Source organism: Anarhichas minor, unplaced genomic scaffold (genome assembly GCF_050575085.1).
Source record: "Anarhichas minor isolate MPS153535 unplaced genomic scaffold, ASM5057508v1 ptg000054l, whole genome shotgun sequence".
NCBI classification, from domain to species: domain Eukaryota; kingdom Metazoa; phylum Chordata; class Actinopteri; order Perciformes; family Anarhichadidae; genus Anarhichas; species Anarhichas minor.
The window spans coordinates 3434981-3453953 of NW_027466500.1; the positions used below are offsets into that span (position 1 = coordinate 3434981).

General features: G+C 41.6%; 1 protein-coding gene across 2 annotated transcripts in view; it reads left to right on the forward strand.

Moving 5' to 3' along the window:
- Positions 1-219: 219 nt before the first annotated feature.
- Positions 220-18973, forward strand: part of cep170aa (centrosomal protein 170Aa) — a 38804-nt gene continuing 20050 nt past the window's right edge. For both annotated transcript variants that reach the window (XM_076075735.1, XM_076075736.1), the window contains exons 1-8: positions 220-355; positions 8989-9048; positions 9558-9704; positions 13273-13362; positions 15001-15079; positions 15335-15393; positions 15542-15776; positions 17420-17557. In XM_076075735.1, coding sequence (XP_075931850.1) covers positions 9600-9704; positions 13273-13362; positions 15001-15079; positions 15335-15393; positions 15542-15776; positions 17420-17557 — 706 coding nt within the window. In that variant the 5' untranslated portion in view covers positions 220-355; positions 8989-9048; positions 9558-9599. The remainder of the gene's footprint in view (positions 356-8988; positions 9049-9557; positions 9705-13272; positions 13363-15000; positions 15080-15334; positions 15394-15541; positions 15777-17419; positions 17558-18973) is intronic.

Sequence of the window (18973 nt, forward strand, 5' to 3'; positions counted from 1 at the left end):
TTTTCTAAGTGCTAATCTCTCCCCACAGATTTAGGGATGTTGAACTACATTTTTCCTTAATCTGTGGTCACATGATTAGTTGTGCATATGGCTGCCTGGTGAGGCTTGACACGTCCCTCACTCACAAAGCGTTGGTCGCTCTGATTTTATTCTGAAAGTTTCCCCCGGAAGTTGTGTGTTTACCATTGCCGCTGACTTGACGCGTCTTTCACAGGATGTCGGTCGGTTCGCGTCTCTCCGCTATTTTGCAGGGAGAGAAGCGTTATCGCTGAGCGACGGAGGGAGAGAAGGCCGACGCACGGAGCCAAGACTGAACACACCTTCAACTGAAACACGCACCAGAGAGGAAAAACGGGTGAGAGGAGCGGAGACTTTACTTTACTTCTCACACTAAAACCTGCATTCAGTTTGCATGCATCAAATGTAATAAGCAAGAATACCATGTTGTGACTGGGTGGCTCCTGGTTTACTGATGGCAGCAGCATGACCAGCCTGCTCCGCCTTTGTAAAGCGACACAGCCTCGACATTTAAAAAAAATAATAAAAAAAACACCGGCCACGTTTGCCCTCTGTGCTATTATTATTTGTTACCGCCTTGTTGGTTATATTAGACGCTCCCTTCTGTAACCGCACGGAGGCTAAGGAGACAGGACGCACATCACAGTGAAGGTCGCTTTGTGTGTTATCTCATTGGAAACACACTAAACTCCGGGGTCCTCCTTTAAGTCTCTTTATATTGTCTGAAGTGTATATTAAGGCACCGTAGGCCTATTCCACTAAGTAATGTCGCTTCAGAGTGTGTTTTCCCCTTAAATCGGACCCTCCTCCTCCTCCTCTCCTCCTGTGAGGAGGCTTTGTTTTCATGGGGCAGATGTAGCTGGCCTACATGCATCCGCTCTCTTTGTGTTGAGTTTGATTCTCGCTGTCATCACCACATGAGATGTAAAAACTTAGGGGGAAAAAGATGTGCCACGACTGCATTACAGTGTCTTTAACACTGATATCTCATCATACATTGACAAAGACCTTTAAGACGTCTTATTTGTATGCGTCTTACATACAAACGTATGCAACATTTTTTAAATTGTGTAATTATTGTCTATGTATCAGGTCACAGAATTAGGGATGGATTTAGTTAAAATGCTAGATGCACGGCAAATACCAAAGTTACACAACTGTTCAAAACATTTGGAAGTAGCAGCTTGATTTTATTGTCATAATCATATCTCTTAATTGTATTTAATGTTATTAAAGGTAGGCCAACCAGTGGAGACAGCATTCTGTCCAGGTCAGGGTTTATAACACTCATACTGGACCGGTGTGTCCCTATAGGCTGCACACCACTGAGTCTTGTTAGTCTCCTCCTCCCTCAGCTGTACGAATTCAAATTCTTTTTTGACTTTGAGCCATAGAATGTGCAGATAATACCATCCAGTCCGGCGTTGCTCCTTTCCTTTTAGACTTTTTCTCTCTGCCTTTTTTCCTGCCTCCTTCCTGCTGTCCTCCCCACAAATGTGGTTTTGCCAGCAGGCTGGTTGTCTCTACAGGCGGTTGCATTTTTTAAAAACTGTGTCAGTGTCACAGGACGGACTCTCAGAGAGGAAGCAGCAGCAGCAGCAATGTCCCAGCTAGACTGAGGCCCAGCCTGCCTTCATACGTGTCCACTTACACAGTTACAGTGGAGGCGATAACGGAGGCAAATATGTGAATGCATAATAGTGCACTCAGACTTTTTATATCTCCACTTGTGTTGGTCTGTTTTTTCTTCTGAAAAACTTACTTTAAATGTGTTTCCGGCTCAGTGTTATGATCAGCAAAGAGCAGAATATACATGTTTGAAATGGTTTCCTTCTATAATGTGAACCTGTTTTCTCCTCTAGTCTATAGTTGGGGTTGAGGACTTGTCTGGCCGGCCCATGGCCATTGTGTATTGAAGGAAGTTTAGGAAGTGAGTTCATTTTTACTTCAGTGGTGAGGTAGTGTTATTTGTGACAAAAATAAACAATCCAGCCTGGAACTCAATATTTTTAATGTATTCTATTCTCTTCAACGTGTTTTTGTACCAGGAAGACTTTGGCTAAAAACAGCAGTGGAACTCACGTCTGTAATCTGCTTTTTTAGAAACTTTAAAAGGGTGATGAGAGTCGGGTATAGCTTCGCCCGGTGATGCTGCGGCTTCTGTGAAGAGTCAGACAAACAAGGGAGGTGACTAGAAACGTGTGTGGAAGAGACAGGAGAGCAGTGAAGCAGTTCACATACACGATCATCAGCCTCTCCCTTGTTATGGAACATGAAGGCCGTGTCTGAGCTTCTTTTTATTTCTGCGTATAACTTCTCAAAATGAATAATAAAACAGAGCGAGCACATCTGTTTTGGGGTGGGACATGCTCCCCTCCGGGTTATTGTGTGCTTCTTTCCACTGCAGATATTGATCTTGTATTTGGGCCGTCTGCATCTCTTCCTCTGGTTGTCCTGTTGTGCCAACGTTGATCGTTCTTTCTCTCTCCTAAGTGCCAGTGTGGATTTCACTATTTCTGTCTGCTGCTGAGGCTGTTGCTGTGGGCAGCATAAATGCTGCTGTCATAATCAACATGGAGGTTTGGCCAAATACTAATGTTCCTCTTAAAGGGCCACGGGTCAGTCATTATCTGCACAGCAGGGGCCACGCAGGGCCATAAAAACACTCACACCAACAGTTAACCTGAAGCACTGTGTGCTCTGGCTCCTGTTGGTGCTTAATACAGTTATTTATTCATATGACAGTATTATTCAATAATATTGCAGAGGGTAAATTCAGATTAACCAGTTGAAATGCCTTTTTGTTTTCAGGAATAGAGTTTTAAGTATGTAAATTCAGGATATACAATACATCTTAACTATTCAACAGATCTAAGTTAAAGATTTTATATACAACTGCGGTCTAACAAAGGGCTGCGACACATTTTTCCTTATGGATTTATCTGCCACTTATCTTTTACAGTAATTGTTTGATCTATAAAAAGGACAGAAATAAGTGAACAAATGTCCATCACGATTTCCTTATGGCCGAGGTGACGTATTAAAATTGTTTGTTTTTTTGTCCGACCAACAGTCCAAAGCCCCAAAATGTTTGACTTGCAGTGACATAAAGCAAAGAAAAGCAGCAAATCTTCACGTTGCAGAAGCTTGAACCAGATAATGTTTTGTGTGATTACTTCAAAAATGTACTTTAGTGTTTAATCAACTCTCAAAATATCTGTTGATGACTAATGCATTAATCAACTGAAATGTTCTGCTCTATTATAATATGTAATGCTCTAACAGTTAGATGGTTAATTCAAGTAAATTAGTTTACTACACATTCTCCTGCTCTTATTGCCAAAGCTGCCTCCAGAAACATCCTCTGAAGAACGTTGTGCACACACGCTTCAGGAGGATGAATTCGATGCACCAAAAATGACTCTGCTGCAGGCCATGTGCTTCATTAATTCTCTTGGATTATTAATAATCTATTTTTTTATTATCTCTTTATCGGCACACGCTTGTTCAGAGCGCTGGGTAACCCTCTCTTAGACTCCACAGGAATAATAACTTCACTTTCTCAGAGAATGGCCGGAAGGCAGGCGGTGCTTTTAATACAGTTAGATAACATCGGTGTAAAGCGAACGTCTAAATGTAGGCCTGTAGGTCACGTGGAGCACAGGGATCACCGAGCATGTGGCGGGTCTGTGTCTTATGGACGGCAGTGAGCTGTTTTGTGTACCGTGATGACAATAGAGCCGGCTGTGCGGATGCTGGCTACATGGAGGTGTTCTGCTTGTTTGTTCCTCTCGCCAACTGCTCATGTGATGCCTGTGGCTGCTTTTCTGCAACATATGGTGTTTTCTGCTGCATGGGACACTTTTTACCCACATGCTGCATTAACACACATAAAGCCACACGTGCACACTCAAGTTTCAGCAGATTTGAGGTGCTATACTGACACCACAGTGATTAATTATCTCCCTGCACGGTGCTGTGGTCCTGTCGTTAGAGATTAATGCTGCTCTTCAGTCTTTATCTGGCTGCATGAATTCAGAAATATTCATAATACATCGTTCAATAGCATTAATTCTTTTTTCTTTGTTGTATTTGTTTCCATTTGTAGTCCCAATACATATAATCTTACTGGTAAATCCACTAAACTACATTCATACATCCAGTTGTAGTTGACTGGTGATTGTTTTGCTTTTGGTCTATTCTTCATTTATGAGGAGAGGTAAAGTAGGCCGACTAGATTCAAACGTCAAATAGAATCAAAGACTTAGAGACTGATACCCCCGGAGCAGCCATGGCGTGCTCCTTTGTGCACTCTCAAATTTTAGGCCGAGAACATTTCATACAGACTGTATTATTTAACTGCTGTCAAACAAAACCTTTTTTTTTGTGATTGACTGGCTGCTCCGTAGAGCTGTATTCACTTGTCATTTAAAGGGCTACACACAATCCATTTGTACAATGGGACATTACAGGACTGGAAGTATCATAACAGTAGTGTGTCAGAGTGTGTTAGGGAAGTGCAATGAACTCCGTGAAACAGTAAAGAGCAGCAACATAATAGCTGATATCGGCCTAGCTGACAACATTGTGTCTGGTCGTTATCTGTATCATATAAGACCAGTTTCTCTTTTTGTTCGAAGTTTAGAGAGGAACAAACGATCGTCTACGTCTCCTGCACTCTTTCATGTCTGTAAATCTACCGTGGAGCCCGTCATTGGGGACCACCAGCCTTCTGTCTGTCTGTCCGTTTGTCCGGAGGTTGCTCCACTGTCTCGTCTTGCGTGGTTTGTTCTTTATACCCCTCAGGGTCTGGGGGGGGGGGCTTCCTTTCTCCCAAAACACCTCCAGGGTTGCAAGACCAATTCAGGCTCCCTTATCTATCACCCATTGATTTACTGACCTGCCATCAGCATTTTCAAAGGAAACAGGCTGCTGCTCTTCTATTGGTCTTGACCTTCAATGTACTTTCCTCCTATTGGTTGTACTCACACCTTAGAGGTGCTGTCTAGCACCACATACCCTCTATTCTCTTTGTTTCCACTGTTGCAAAGCTGCAGTATTGATTCTATTATTCATTGTACTTTAGGTCATGCATAAAGTGTTAATACACAAGAGTCATGTTTTTCAATCTGGCAACATCTTCAGTATTAAGCCGTCTTTACTGTTGTGTTTTTACGCTACACTTTCAAAAAGTCACTTTGCAGTGAGTCGGTATCATAATACCTCCCTCAGATGTTGTTCTCTTTAGAGTTTAATTAGTTTAAATAGACCTCTTTTCTTCGGGCTATCACTGCTCCAGCTCCTCTAACTACAGAGGGCTATTTATATCAGATCCGCTTCTGCTGCTGTTGTAAACATTAAATGCATCACCTCCTATCTCCAGATGATTTCTCCTGGGAAAGACCACCAGACATGGAAGTTTAGAGCGCTAAATGCCTCATACGTTTTCACCTTTTTGGTTTTCTTAATCAGTAAGCAGCAAAATATGACATATGACAATATCTATCTGTTGTCATTATACACTAGGGACCTAGCCAAGCATGGCTTTGACTTTATGAGTGGTTTTATTATGCACTGTAGCTACTGGTACGTTTTAATGTGGCTACACTGAGATAAGGCTACGTGTTCTTCAATGTGGGTCGACAACCGCACCCTGAGGCTAAGTTTGGCTTCCATCATAAGACCACAATGTGGACGTATGAGTCCGTCTCTTTCTCCCCTACTTTATTTCTCACTTTGGTTTGCTTAACAATTGTGTGTTTGTATAAATGTGTTGTGTGTGGAGGCGACACACAGCAGCTGTCACTGTGTGTGTGTGTGATGCGGTCTGAGTCAGCTATTAGGGTTGCTGTGGTGATGTGAAGGCCTGGGAGGGTGAGGCAGATGAGTCGTGGTGTTGCATCATTCTAGGATACGCTCTGGAGCCAGATGCTGTGTGGAGAGCAGCAGCCATGTGTTGCAGCACAGAAACACATTAGGGGACGACGGTAAACAATGTCAATTACATCACTTCCTGTCCCCTTTCAGACATCGTCTGTGATTGGCTCGTTCGGAGTGGAGGGAAAAGATGCGAATTGTTGGAAAGACAAGAAAAATATTTAGCTGGAGAACAGAAACATAGCGATTAGCCACAGCTAATTAATCAGATGATCCAGCAGTGCTTTATAATCACCCCACTGAATATTTAATTATATAATGGATATTAATAGCAGTGCTCGTACTCATTTGCTTCAAATCTGCACCTTTGTTAGTCATCCTCATGACAATGTGATTCAGCTGTGAATGAGCAGCCTCGCTGTAGATGACACATGTTTTTTTTTATGAATGCCAGACAGACAGACAGTTATCAAATCAACATCAGATGCACTGGAAGTGCAAAGCATGCTTCCTGTCTCTTCACTGTCCATCTCGTCTATACAAAGAATTCACAGTCAACTTAGAATAATCCAGCCTTTCATCTTAAAATAATCCAGCCTTTCACTCCTTCATTCTGTCTCTGTCTCTGTGTGTGTGTGTGTGTGTGTGTGTGTGTGTGTGTGTGTGTGTGTGTGTGTGTGTGTGTGTGTGTGTGTGTGTGTGTGTGTGTGTGTGTGTGTGTGTGTGTGTGTGTGTGTGTGTGTGTGTGTGTGTGTGTGTGTGTGTGTGTGTGTGTGTGTGTGTGTGTGTGCCACTATCTCAACATTGAAATGACTGCTTCCCATTTCAGATGATAACAGTTAGCATTTACCGCTGTAGCTGTGTCATTGTAAGTTATTGGAAGCAAACAATGTTCGGCAAAATGGTGGGAATGATTGGTCCATCCAAATTACAAAAAAACATAAACATATTTTGAAATATGTTTTTTGTATTTTCTCTGAACTCACCGCTTACCATCAGGACTGTAAAATGAGCACGTGTAAAGCAGACGACATCCTTCAGACCTACCGCTGCATTCCTCCTGCTGCGCCGTGTCTTTCATGTGTGACAGCAGGAAGGTTTCTTTAATGGCACCACACAGGCTGGTTATGCTTCGTATTCAGGCTCCTCGGCCACATTCTCGTTAACGTTGCATTCTGCAGTGAGTGTGCAGCAGTGGTTATTGACACGGCAAGCCTTCAGATGCCAGTGGGGAGGAGAAACCACACATAATTATAGTGTAATGGCAGTGCTGGTGTTTAATTGTCGGCTTTCTCTGATAGTGTGTTCATAGTGTGGTACTCCAGGGTAAGATCTACACACAATACCTGTTCCATATTCCCAATATACTTGTTCCATGGATAATTGAAGATGCACGCTATTTACATAAGTCTGGTTTGGACACACCAATCCTGTCAATGAGCTTGAGACTGATATGAAAATATGTCCAAAACACACTTAATCTGTGGCAGCATGTTGCAGCAGATTACTTATGCCAGAGTACTTAACAACTGTCTAAAATGTCCTCATCAAACGTTTCACATATCACATCAAATTGTTGGATATTCTGAGCTGTCAGAGACAGCCGTTATGTTCTCAACCGCTCCGTGCGAGGAACTGTCAAGAGGTGTGCAGTTGATTAAAATTGTACCCGTGGGATTATTGAGTTGGTATACCAAGTACTTATGGGGTCAACTGAGCAAAAGCTTAGCTCAATAATCTTTAATTCCCTCTCTGATTGGCTTTTCTTGGCACTTTCTACACACGACAGAGCTCCTGTTATTTTAGCGCCGCTTAAATTTACCGCGAAAAGCTTCTTTTCGCATGTTTGATATTGAAATAAATAATTATGAACCGTATTAAAATTGCCTAAACCTCTGTACGTAATTCAACATTAAGGTGTAACCAAATGCAGCAATATATTTTTTATGTTTTTTTCAAAACTGAGGTAACCGATTCTCCACTTCATTGGAAGAGGCTTCACTCTGTTTTGTTGTCATCTTGTGACAGTGTGAAAAGTTAAATTAGGAAAAAGGTACTTTTGGCTGTTTACAGCCAGTGACAGCCAGAGGTCCCTGCGGCCGATCGACCCGGTCGCGGCTGTTTTCTGTCCTGGCCCCACAGTGGTGGAATGAACTCCCCACTGACGTCAGGACGGCAGAGTCGCTGCCCATCTTTCGGCGCAGGCTGAAAACTCACCTCTTCAAGAAGGCCTACCCTTCCGCTTAGCACTTACCTAGCATCTACTGTATTCATACTAGCTTATTGCACTTATTGTTTTTATATTAGCTTGTGGCACTTATTGCATTCCTTTGTTTCTGCACTGTACGTTGGCTCTGGCTTATGCTCTTAGATGCTTGTTTGAGGAAAGAACATGCACTTATTACTTCTGGTGACTAGTTGTTCTCTCGAAAACCGATGTTGAATACACTTATTGTAAGTCGCTTTGGATAAAAGCGTCTGCTAAATGACTGTAATGTAATGTAATGTAATGTAATGACTCATCCCATAGCCAATCAGTTATTTTAAAAAAAGCAGTTAGTTAGTTCTGCTTAATCTGTTGTTCCTTTAGGCTTTGAGCAGTATGAAAGCTTCTGTTGCTGGCTCTGACCTCCTTTCCTGCTCTTCTGGAAGAGAGCGAGGGGAGGAGGTGGGCAGCAGGGGAAAATAAATGTCCTGCTGGGGAGCCCAGCCAACATTCCTACATCACTTCCTCCTCCAACATCTGGCAATGATCAGGGCGGGCAGAGAGAGAGAAAGAGAGAGAGGACGTATCTCCCTGGTTGGCTGAGTGTTCATTTCCAGGAGTAGACGGAGAGGCATCGCATTGCAAGACCGCCCACTCAACCTCATTCCCCCTCCCAGCGAAACCAAGCAAGATGGAGTGTTCTCATTCTGTGCATCTCCACCAATGTTTACACTTAGTCTATACTACTCTCCGCCCTTATTGTCTCATATATTCTTTCATACATCTCGGCTATTTGTGTCACGTTGCAAAGAAATACATGTTATGTTTTTGCCTGCTTCTGTGAATATAAATGAAAGAAAATCTTTTCCTCTCTTCTCCTTCCTCAGGATGGCCTAGCCGTGTTGTGTTGCCAGCAGTTGATCAGCAGTGACCTACCTGGACCACAGGTGTGTAATAGAACTCGCTACTTTATTTTACAATTTTTACAACAACTTACTTGCATGTACATTGCCTCTAAGATAAGGCAACATGATGGTCTGTAAACCTTAGGGCCATGTTTGCAAATACTAAAAAATGTCTCTTCTAGAAATACTATTATTTAATTGACTTTTGCATATTGCGAGGTTGACTCTGATAATGGACCAACACTGGGATGAGTTATACTCTTTTAACCAGACAATATGCAGACAAATACATGATCTCCTTTTACTTGTTTCAGAAGAGAGACTTCCTTTTATATTTTAATTCCTCCTTATCACAGCACTGTGTGTGTGTTTGGACTTAATTGGTTCAACAAAGCAAGCGGTCCTGCTGTTATTTCATAGGTTATCTTCATCCATTAAACTGTTTCAGTATTTCAGTAGATGTGAGTTTGTTTAGATGATGACAGAGCAATTTGAATTCTGAGCATGAAGATCATTAACAGAACTGTTCAACGCTGTTTATTAAACTGCAGATTAGCTGATTCACTGCTCAGCGGCAGCAGCAGGTTGCAGAGATGAGTGTGACCTCGTGGTTCCTGGTGAGCAGCGGGGGTACTCGCCACCGACTCCCCCGGGAAATGATCTTTGTGGGCCGGGATGACTGCGAGCTCATGCTACAGGTGACAACACTTTATTTCTCGACTGACGGCGGCTTAAATACACCAGAGTGGGCGAAGTGTGTTTGTTGTATTTTCGCTGTAGAAGTTGCTGTCTTTATTAAAGAAGAAACGCAGTCTGATAACAGTTTGAGTCTTAGTAAGTTACTAGGTCCTAAGATAGTATGATAACCAGATAACACACAGAGCCTGACACTCATGTGAGGCGCTCATTTCAGTCATATAAATAACCTGCTGATCTCACAGCAGTCTGTTACATCAGCTAACTGTTTACTCTGAGTACTATTAGCCCTCAATGCTGTTGCTCTTGCAGTAGCAGAAACTGTTTCTATGTTATCATGTGTGTGTGTGTGTGTGTGTGTGTGTGTGTGTGTGTGTGTGTGTGTGTGTGTGTGTGTGTGTGTGTGTGTGTGTGTGTGTGTGTGTGTGTGTGTGTGTGTGTGTGTGTGTGTGTGTGTGTGTGTGTGTGTGTGTGTGTGTGTGTGTGTGTGTGTGTGTGTGTGTGTACTGCGGTGGTGTCTGTGCAGCTGTGTATACATCCAGGGAGACCATGTGTATGCTTGCTCTTGTTTACCTCTGGTCACTGCACTATTAATAGAAAGTGGGGCAGATACCTCCTGAGTTAGATCTTATCTGAGTGAGTGGGTTGTAGTGTGTAGAGGGAGCATCCATGGCAGCGGTCTCTCTTATGACGATATATTTTAGAGACGTTGTCTGTCTCAACGTCTGAGTGTCAAGGAGACATTCAGGACTCTCTCTGATGTGTATTCATTTTTACTGTGTTGGTTGAAATCAGCCTCACTTTTCAGATTGGCCTATCCATCTAATGAAATCACTGTTTTTAATATTACCACATTTAAATTAGAGTTGTTTCTAAGATTCTAGAAACATAAGTATTGTAGAATTATTATAGTAGAATTATTATTAGCTAAAACAAATGATGCTCTATGCCTTCTCGATATAATTAAGTCCTATTGGTGGTATTGATCATTACAGTATCAAATCCAAACTTATAGAATTGTAATTCATTCATGGGGTTTCTGGGTTGTAGAGGCTGAATCATAAAACAGACCTATAAAATCTGTACTTCATTTGTGGATGAACAATAGCTAATGACTGAATAAAGTCATTTTCACTTGAGAAGTTTTTGAGCTTTAAGCTATTCATCGGTAAAACTGAGTTGAGCCTAAAAATAGTCAGTGTGGTCTCTAATTTTTATAAATTTGGATTAAAGTGTAAAGTATTATTTGGTGGTTATAGAGTTTATGTTTTGCTGTTGAATTTTATGAATAGACCGAGACTCTAACTATGAAGGTGAGAGGGTTTTATGTTTTGATGTTCCGGTCTAAATGAGAATTTGACTGGATTTGATTTGAAGTTTTTAAAATATACTGAAACACTACTTCTATGCATTCTACAAATATCACTTAGACGTGTACTTAATACATTAAACTTGAGAAGTACTCTCTGTTCTGCAGCTATTGATTGTGTCAGGAAACCTCCAGTTGTCATAGACTTACAGATGTTCACAAGGTCAAGAATACACTTTCAGTGAGAAATACTAATTTATTTATGAATACATTTCACAGTTATAGACAGCAGCACTGTGTCTTTAGTTGACCTTTCAGTTTTCTGATTGCTCCCTGCTGACCTAAGTCCTCTCACAGTCCAGCTCTGTGATGAGGAAACGTTAAAAGAGAAGTAATAAGACTCATCTACTGAAGCAAGGAGAGTTTTAATGTGTCTCAGTCAACTGCTCCTGCGTGTGTCTGAATGTGTTATTGTATTCAGATCCTTGTGATGTCTTTATAATGATAGAAAGATTTGGGAAATCTTACAAATTGAAGACATTTCTTGGCATTTTTGTGTTTGTGTGCTACTTTGTGTAGCTGATTAGTTGTCCTCCATGTGACTGCTTCACAGAGCCAAGGCCTGATCACATGGCTAAACGTTAGCTTGTGTCATGAACCAAGTAAAACACACACACACACACACACTCACAGACAGAATATCAAATATAAAATGATTGTATGATGACAGAATTATCACTCTGTTACTCACTACAAGCTCTTTCCTCATGATCAGATCTAGATTCTTACTTTATTTATGTATTGAAAAGGGGAAGCAGTGTAATAAATACATGAACACAGTTTCCATGATGTCAGCCTAAATCATATAATAGTCAGTGAGGCTATTAAAGCTCTTTCTGTCTCTCAGAATTATTCCCTCTGGCTCCTATAGCTCAACTCATCTGCAGTGTGTGTGTGTGTGTGTGTGTGTGTGTGTTTCTTCTTTCCTTGATGAATCAGATTCGCCTCATGACTTTATCTCTTCCTCTTCTTGCTATCATTTCATCTCCTTCTCTTTCACTCCATGCGCAAAATGAACACAACTGAGCTACTCCACATCTGTATTCTCAGTTGCTTCGGCACATATTCGCTTGGTCAGCAGTTTATCCGTGCGTAACAGCATGAGTCTGCTCTATCCTGCGGTGTGAGGTACAACAAGCAGCTCAGTCCGTTTCTATCCTGTTTGATCGAGACTAATCTCACTAAGGTGACCTGTTGGAGGGTTGGCTCTTCCCTTTGCTTTACTACAGATGAGATTTTTACTTTAGTGTGAGGGTGCAGTCTGAGAATATATATGAGATCCAGCTCCCAGTCAGAACGGGCTGACTTCAGCACAATAATCTAATTCTTGCAAATGACTAATATTCTGGTTTTCATCTTTTTTTATTTTCACTCCCATGTTGTAAAAAGTGTATTCATGAATAATGAGTGAGTCAAAGTGGCTCAGTTGCACTTCAGCACCGGTAATGGATTTGTGAGATGGACCTTGTGTTAATACATATTTGCATGTTTGTCAGATATTATCACTGTGTTTGGTCACCACTGGGAAAAAAAAAAAAAAGACGGCTGGAATTTTTTGTCACCCCAAATTATGAGCAAATCACAGAGAAATGTTGTACCTTACAGTAAAACATCTGGCAAGCAAACTTTTGAATCAAATATGAAAGCAAACAGTTCCAGGACAAGGTTTCCTTTGTTACTTGTATTTTATGATGTGCCTTATCTGAAGGGCGTTCTAACAGACATTTGGAGACCGCAGCAAATCTTCTCATCAGTCAATGTCAGTGCATACCTGAGAGGGATATTTGCCAAATTCCAGAATATATGTCTATCTGAGTGCTATGGTGCTGTTTGTGTGTGTGTGTGTGTGTACAGCTGTGGAAGTGTCAATATGTTGTGTGCAGTGTCAGAGACATTGAAATACCTTCTGATATGCTTCAAGTTGATATTACAGTAGATATCATGCATAGTGACATTGAGGCTCACTATCATAGATTCTTGGCATTGGCTGCTCATACCTGCATAAAGATGTAACATAGCACAGTCTGCTCCAGTCACACAGCCCTCTAATAGTGTGTGTGTAAGAAACAGATGCTATTCTGCAATTCACAGTCAGGCTTACACTCTTGTAAAGATGTGAAGACATTTTGAAGAAGAGCACTACAGATGAAGAGTTCCCACTGGGTTAATTCTTCATGTTTGTGTATGTTTTCATTTTGTAGTCCCGCAGCGTGGATAAGCAGCATGCAGTCATCAACTTTGAGGCTGGGACAGACGAACACAAGGTCAAGGACCTGGGCAGCCTGAATGGGGTGAGTTCACAGATGGAAATATGCAAAACGGAGAGAGGGAGGGCAGGACAAAGGTAAAAGGACAGGAGAGAACAAAGGGGGAGAGATAAGAGAATGAGCTCAACCAGCTGAAGGAGGAGTAAAGGGGTTTGGAGGGAGACGGAGAAGGACTGCAAAGATAGAAATAAAGAGATACAGAGGAAAACAAAAGAAGACATTCAAGGTAAAAGTAGAGGGAGCTGAGGTCCTGAAGGGTTAGAGGTTAACCTGTTTTGTTTAGCAATCAATAGGACCTTTTATTTTACTGCTGCTAATCAATCTCCCTGTCAATAAAGATTTGTATCAGGACTGAGGTCAATAGGAATCGAATCCTAATTATGCTAATTACAGCATAAGGGCTCAATCTGTGATCCTAATATATACAAAGGGCAATTTAAACTCCATGGCTATCACTCTCATATTTTCTCATGATTTTGGAAAATGTGGTTTCTGCTGATAATTGCAGGAAATAATTTTTAAAAATCAGTGTTAGGATTCAGTGTGTAGAGAAACACACCGTAAAGTCTCTGTTGGCTGCTAAAAGGTATTTTGGAAAACATAGTAAATAACCTTTTTGGGGATAGATGATATAAAACTTGCCACATGCAGTTAGTCATGTGTAGTGATTAACACTCAGCCTCACATCCTCTCCAGCTATCAGACAGGAAGTCAGAGTCAGAGCCACTTCCTGCTGTGTCATGAACCATCCAGCTTCTTTGGCTGGATTCAGAGGAAGTTTTCTTCTGCTGAGTCAGTGGATATATATACAGATTTGCCACAATGCTGATTTAAAAAGCTGTGCTTGGGCAGTGTCACCATTTACTATGTTACTGAAGGTGTCTCACTGCTGCTTTGTAGAGCTGTCATGAACTCATCTCACTAGAGAGGACGCAGGAATGTTTTATTACAACAACAGTGCAAGAATGATAGAATTTCATTTGCAGTTCAGTGAAACCTGATATCTCAGAGCTGCACAGTAGAAGGAGGGGGGGGGGGGGGGGGGGGGGAAGGGGGAGTCGGAGTGGGAGAAAAGAAAGATGGTGAAGAAAACGGTCAGGGAAAGAAATGGATTGTCATACTTAGGCCTTTACTTCTGGCTGTACAGACTGATCTCTTGTTAAGAGATACCAGGATTAGCTGATTCAACTGTTGGCAGAACGCTACTACTACATACATACTACTACATACTATTACTCACAGTAAACTCACGTGTCTGGCAATGAGAATACTGTTATAGCTTCAAAAACCCTAAAACCAGAAAATAATTATCTGAGTAACACATGTTCCAGCTTCTCAAATGTGAGTTTTTTTCTGTTTTTCTTGTCATATATGAGATTAAAGTGATTATCCTTGAGGTTTGGATTGTTGAGAATATCCCTGTGGAAATCTGTTGAAACTATTCTTGGCATTTTTAACAATTTTCTATCTCATAGACAAAACCATCAACTGAGACAATAATTGGCAGATTAATCGTTGTTAGCTGCAACTCTAATTTCCACAGACGCTGCAACGTGTGATTTAACTGTGGACCAGCTTAATCAGATGCCTTTTTGTGGTGTTATCTTCCTTACTGTTGCATTTTATTCACATTAGCATCTTGGTTTTTCCTTCCCTCTGCAGACGTTTGTAAATGATGTCCGCATTCAGGAGCAGATGTACATCACTCTGAAGTTGGAGGACAAGCTGAGGTTTGGATATGATATCCTTTCACTTGTCTGATCTTTTAACCCCTTCAGCCCTCACACATCCACCAGTGGGTTAATCGTTCCACAGAAATATTGAGCAGCAAACCATTTTTCAAGCCTAGATAGTATTATATAAATTATTGCCGAAGATGCCAACTTTTCTCACTGTGTACTATTTGATGATAGTCAATTGTTTCGTGCATTACTGTGTCTAAAGTTTGTGTGTGTGTGCTATTGTGGCCAATATTTCCTTAACACGTCAGTTTCACATACTAACCTGTTCACGGTGGTGAGAGGAGAGCTCACTGTGCCTGAAGAGGCTCTAAAGGTAAGAGCACACGCACACACACACACACACACACACTAACATAGCCTGTGCTCTAACACACTGTACAATATCTATGTTTACAATGATACAGAGTTGTATTATACTACTAAATCGCTTAGTACTTTTTCTTCTCTTCACCTTCTTATAGCATGAAAAGTTCACCAGCGGCCTCCAGCTCAGCAAGAAGCCGTCCAACGGTGAAACCACTACCACCACCACCACCACAAGCAAGTCCCCCGCTAAGACCCCAACAAAGACGCTGAAGTCCCCCAGTGGCAGCAACCCAAGGCCAGGGGAGAGTAGAGCAACAGACGGGGTCACTTCCTCCAAAGAGCCTCCAGCTAAACCTGTGGACCCTCACAAAGCTGAGGAGAAGATACCAGGTGAGAGACAGATCTTGATGAAAATTAAAGCTCAGGGACACTTTGGCACAGGACTCGCAGCAGCCAAGCATTGAACAGAAGATCGACCCTCACCTATCCTATGATAGGAGTCACGGCTGCCCCTAAAATCTTTGGCCAGTACGGGTATCAAACCCGCAACCTTGGCGTTATTAGCACCACGCTCTAACCAACTGAGCTAACCGGCCATTTCTTCCTGTTTATTAGCCTATGGAAACAGTTTAAACAATATACTAAGACCAAGAATTTCAATTTGATGTGTTGTGACTTTCTGCAACTTGAAGAGAACATGTTTCTGTGTCCTGCATCCTTTTACTGTGGGTGTACATTTCACGGTCCACTGTTGTGCAACATTTCAAGTTACATCACATATGTATATATTAAGAGGTGTTTAAGCATTTTAGAAAACACATTTTCAGACAGATTATGATTAAGTGAAACTAAGTGGGGTGGGGTTTTATCTCAGGCCAGTAGGGGGTGGACATAGTCAGCAGGGAGTGGGCTTTAACCACCACACCAGCATGCAGCCAGTCTGTTTCAACATAAAGGCGGTTTAGGTCTGAGGGCGTCCCTAACAATTGACATCACGATCCAGGCTGGGGTGCTAGCAGGGGTCCCGGTTAAGCCCCAGATGTTGAAACAAGGCCACATGGGGTTTGTGTTATTGCACAGATTAAGCAGTAACAGGGTCAGAGGGCCTGCATAATGTAAACCCATATGCCAGCACTACTTTTCTTAAAATGAAGTAACATTCACAGGCACGCATGTACATTTGCAAATTTGTAAAAAATATGCAAACACGCACGTACGGTGTTGCATGTCTTCCCCATCTGCTGCTCATGTTTTTAATGATACCCTCTCTGCGGTTCTATGGATGTAATCTTGCAGTGTTAGTACTGTAGTACCAGGCCTCACCCAGACATTATACCTCATAGTGGGCACACATTCAGTAGCTTTTATAGAGAAGGCCCCCTTCTTACTGAACGCAATTAGGCACACAGCATCTGTAATTATCTGCACATACTGTGCTTGAATGTACATAGCTTAGGATAAGGGATATTAAAGTAAAGGAAGAGAATAGAGCAGGAAGAAGTTAACACATGAGGAGACTTCCTGTGGTATAGCAGTGTAAGCTACAACATAGCTGATTCAAATTGCCTGTCTTTCCCGTCTCTTTCAACTATGTTTCCTGTCACTTCTCTACTCTGGTGTCCAGTTTAAAAAAAAGAAGTTACCGCAGGATGCTTGTCCCTTTTCAGCTTTAATTGTAATTGGGAAAGAGAGACAAACGGAAAGTCCCTCTTTCATTTGAACGACGTGAGTCCGAGAGAGCGAGAGAGCTAGAGCATGATAAAGAGTGTGCACGTGTGTGTGTCCATCCTGCTGGCTAAAGTTCTTAAAATAGGTCAGTGGTGCAAGACTCGACCAGAGGGGAATTAATGCACCAACACACACATACACAAAGAGCAGCTGGGTTCACTTTGTGTCATCCTGATACAATAAACAGCTTATTTTGACACTACCAGAGTATGTACTTAATAAACATGTTTAACATGACAAACCCCAGTTAAAGCTACTTTAAAATGTGCACAGGCTTTGTTAAAATGTGTCTGCATCTGTCTCAGGGGATGCTGCAGCGCTGCCTCGTGGGACCCCGCTGTACGGCCAGCCGTCTTGGTGGGGGGATGGGGATGCAGATGACGAGAACTCCTTCAAACAGGAACTCAAGTCATCCAACAAAAAACACGACAGCTCCGTTTCAGGTAGGAGGTATTCCGAACTTCTAACTACCATCACACACATCATCTCCTCATCACAATAATTCAAACATGCAGTGCAGGAAATGATGGATACAAGGGTTTGAAGTTAATGTTTTAAACGGATATATATTATATTGCCAAAACATCAGTGGTGTAAATGGAAGAAAGCTGATTGATTGTTAAATGATGCTGCTGTATTTGTCACTTTTTACCATTGGTAAGTTAAATGTTTTAAAGAGTTAGACACTGTAAAAAAATACAACAAAATAGTTCCTATATGAATATACCAAACAATTTTGTGTATTTTGTCTTACATGACAGTTCGGGCTGCACAATATATTTTTTTATCGTCATCGCAATGTCAACACACATCGCAAAAACTGCAATGTTGCATTTTCAATATAGTAACAAAGTATTGTATTACATTCTGTCTGTAGGCGCTATGTTATGTGATACAGGCTGTTAAACACTTTGAGCCCTCGCCGTTGGGCATCGTCTGATTGGTCAGAATCTGCACGCATGCGAGTGAGGTTTATCAGAGTAGTGCTGCCACACTACTCTGCATGGTTGAAGGAGGAACGTGTGACAAGATCAGTGCAGACAAAGGTGCCAGAGAGTTGTGATGAATAAGTTGTTTTTAAGTTATTGTTTTGAATGTGTATTGTGAACATCCAGATGCTCTGGCATTTTTTTCAATCAGTTGAAAACTGCACTTAAAATGTAACTACGTATATGTTATTTTGTAATGGTGCATTTTGTGTTCAGTTCAATGTTCTATTTGTTCAATGACAGACTTCTGGATATGTTTTCCCTCATACATATATTTCATACTGAAAGCAGCAGAAAAGCAAAAACGACTTCACTTCTCTCAAGTAATATTGTTATTGTGACAACGTTATTGCGCTCTGCATTTTCCTCATATGATGCAGCCCTTATGACGATGGCCACAAGACACCGATTTCATACAGAATTTGATGTAATTCTGACGTCTTTAATGCTATTGGAGCCATGTATTGTGTGATAAATCAGTAAAAAAAAAAGCACATCAGCACTTCTTTTTATTTGTATTTTCAGCAAAAAGAAAAAATGTAGTTGTGCAGTAGGTATTACTGTACAAACAGGATGCTATTGATAGCCCACAGATGAAATGCAATACTAAATTGAGTCGTGCAGTGCAAATGATTATATCTCAGTGTTGAAACAGTAGCTTGATCTTAATGCCCTCTAGTTCTGTTTACTTGCTCTGTGTTGGGGTAAGGCTTTTTTCAGAGCCTGTATGTATGTATGTATGTCTGTTTGTTCACAATACGTGCCTGTATTGTGACCGTTGGACTGGGGGGGATCCCGTGAACTGCTGCTGGATACTCAGAGTAACAGGATTAGAGGCTACACCAATGTTGAAACAGCTCAGCGATATGA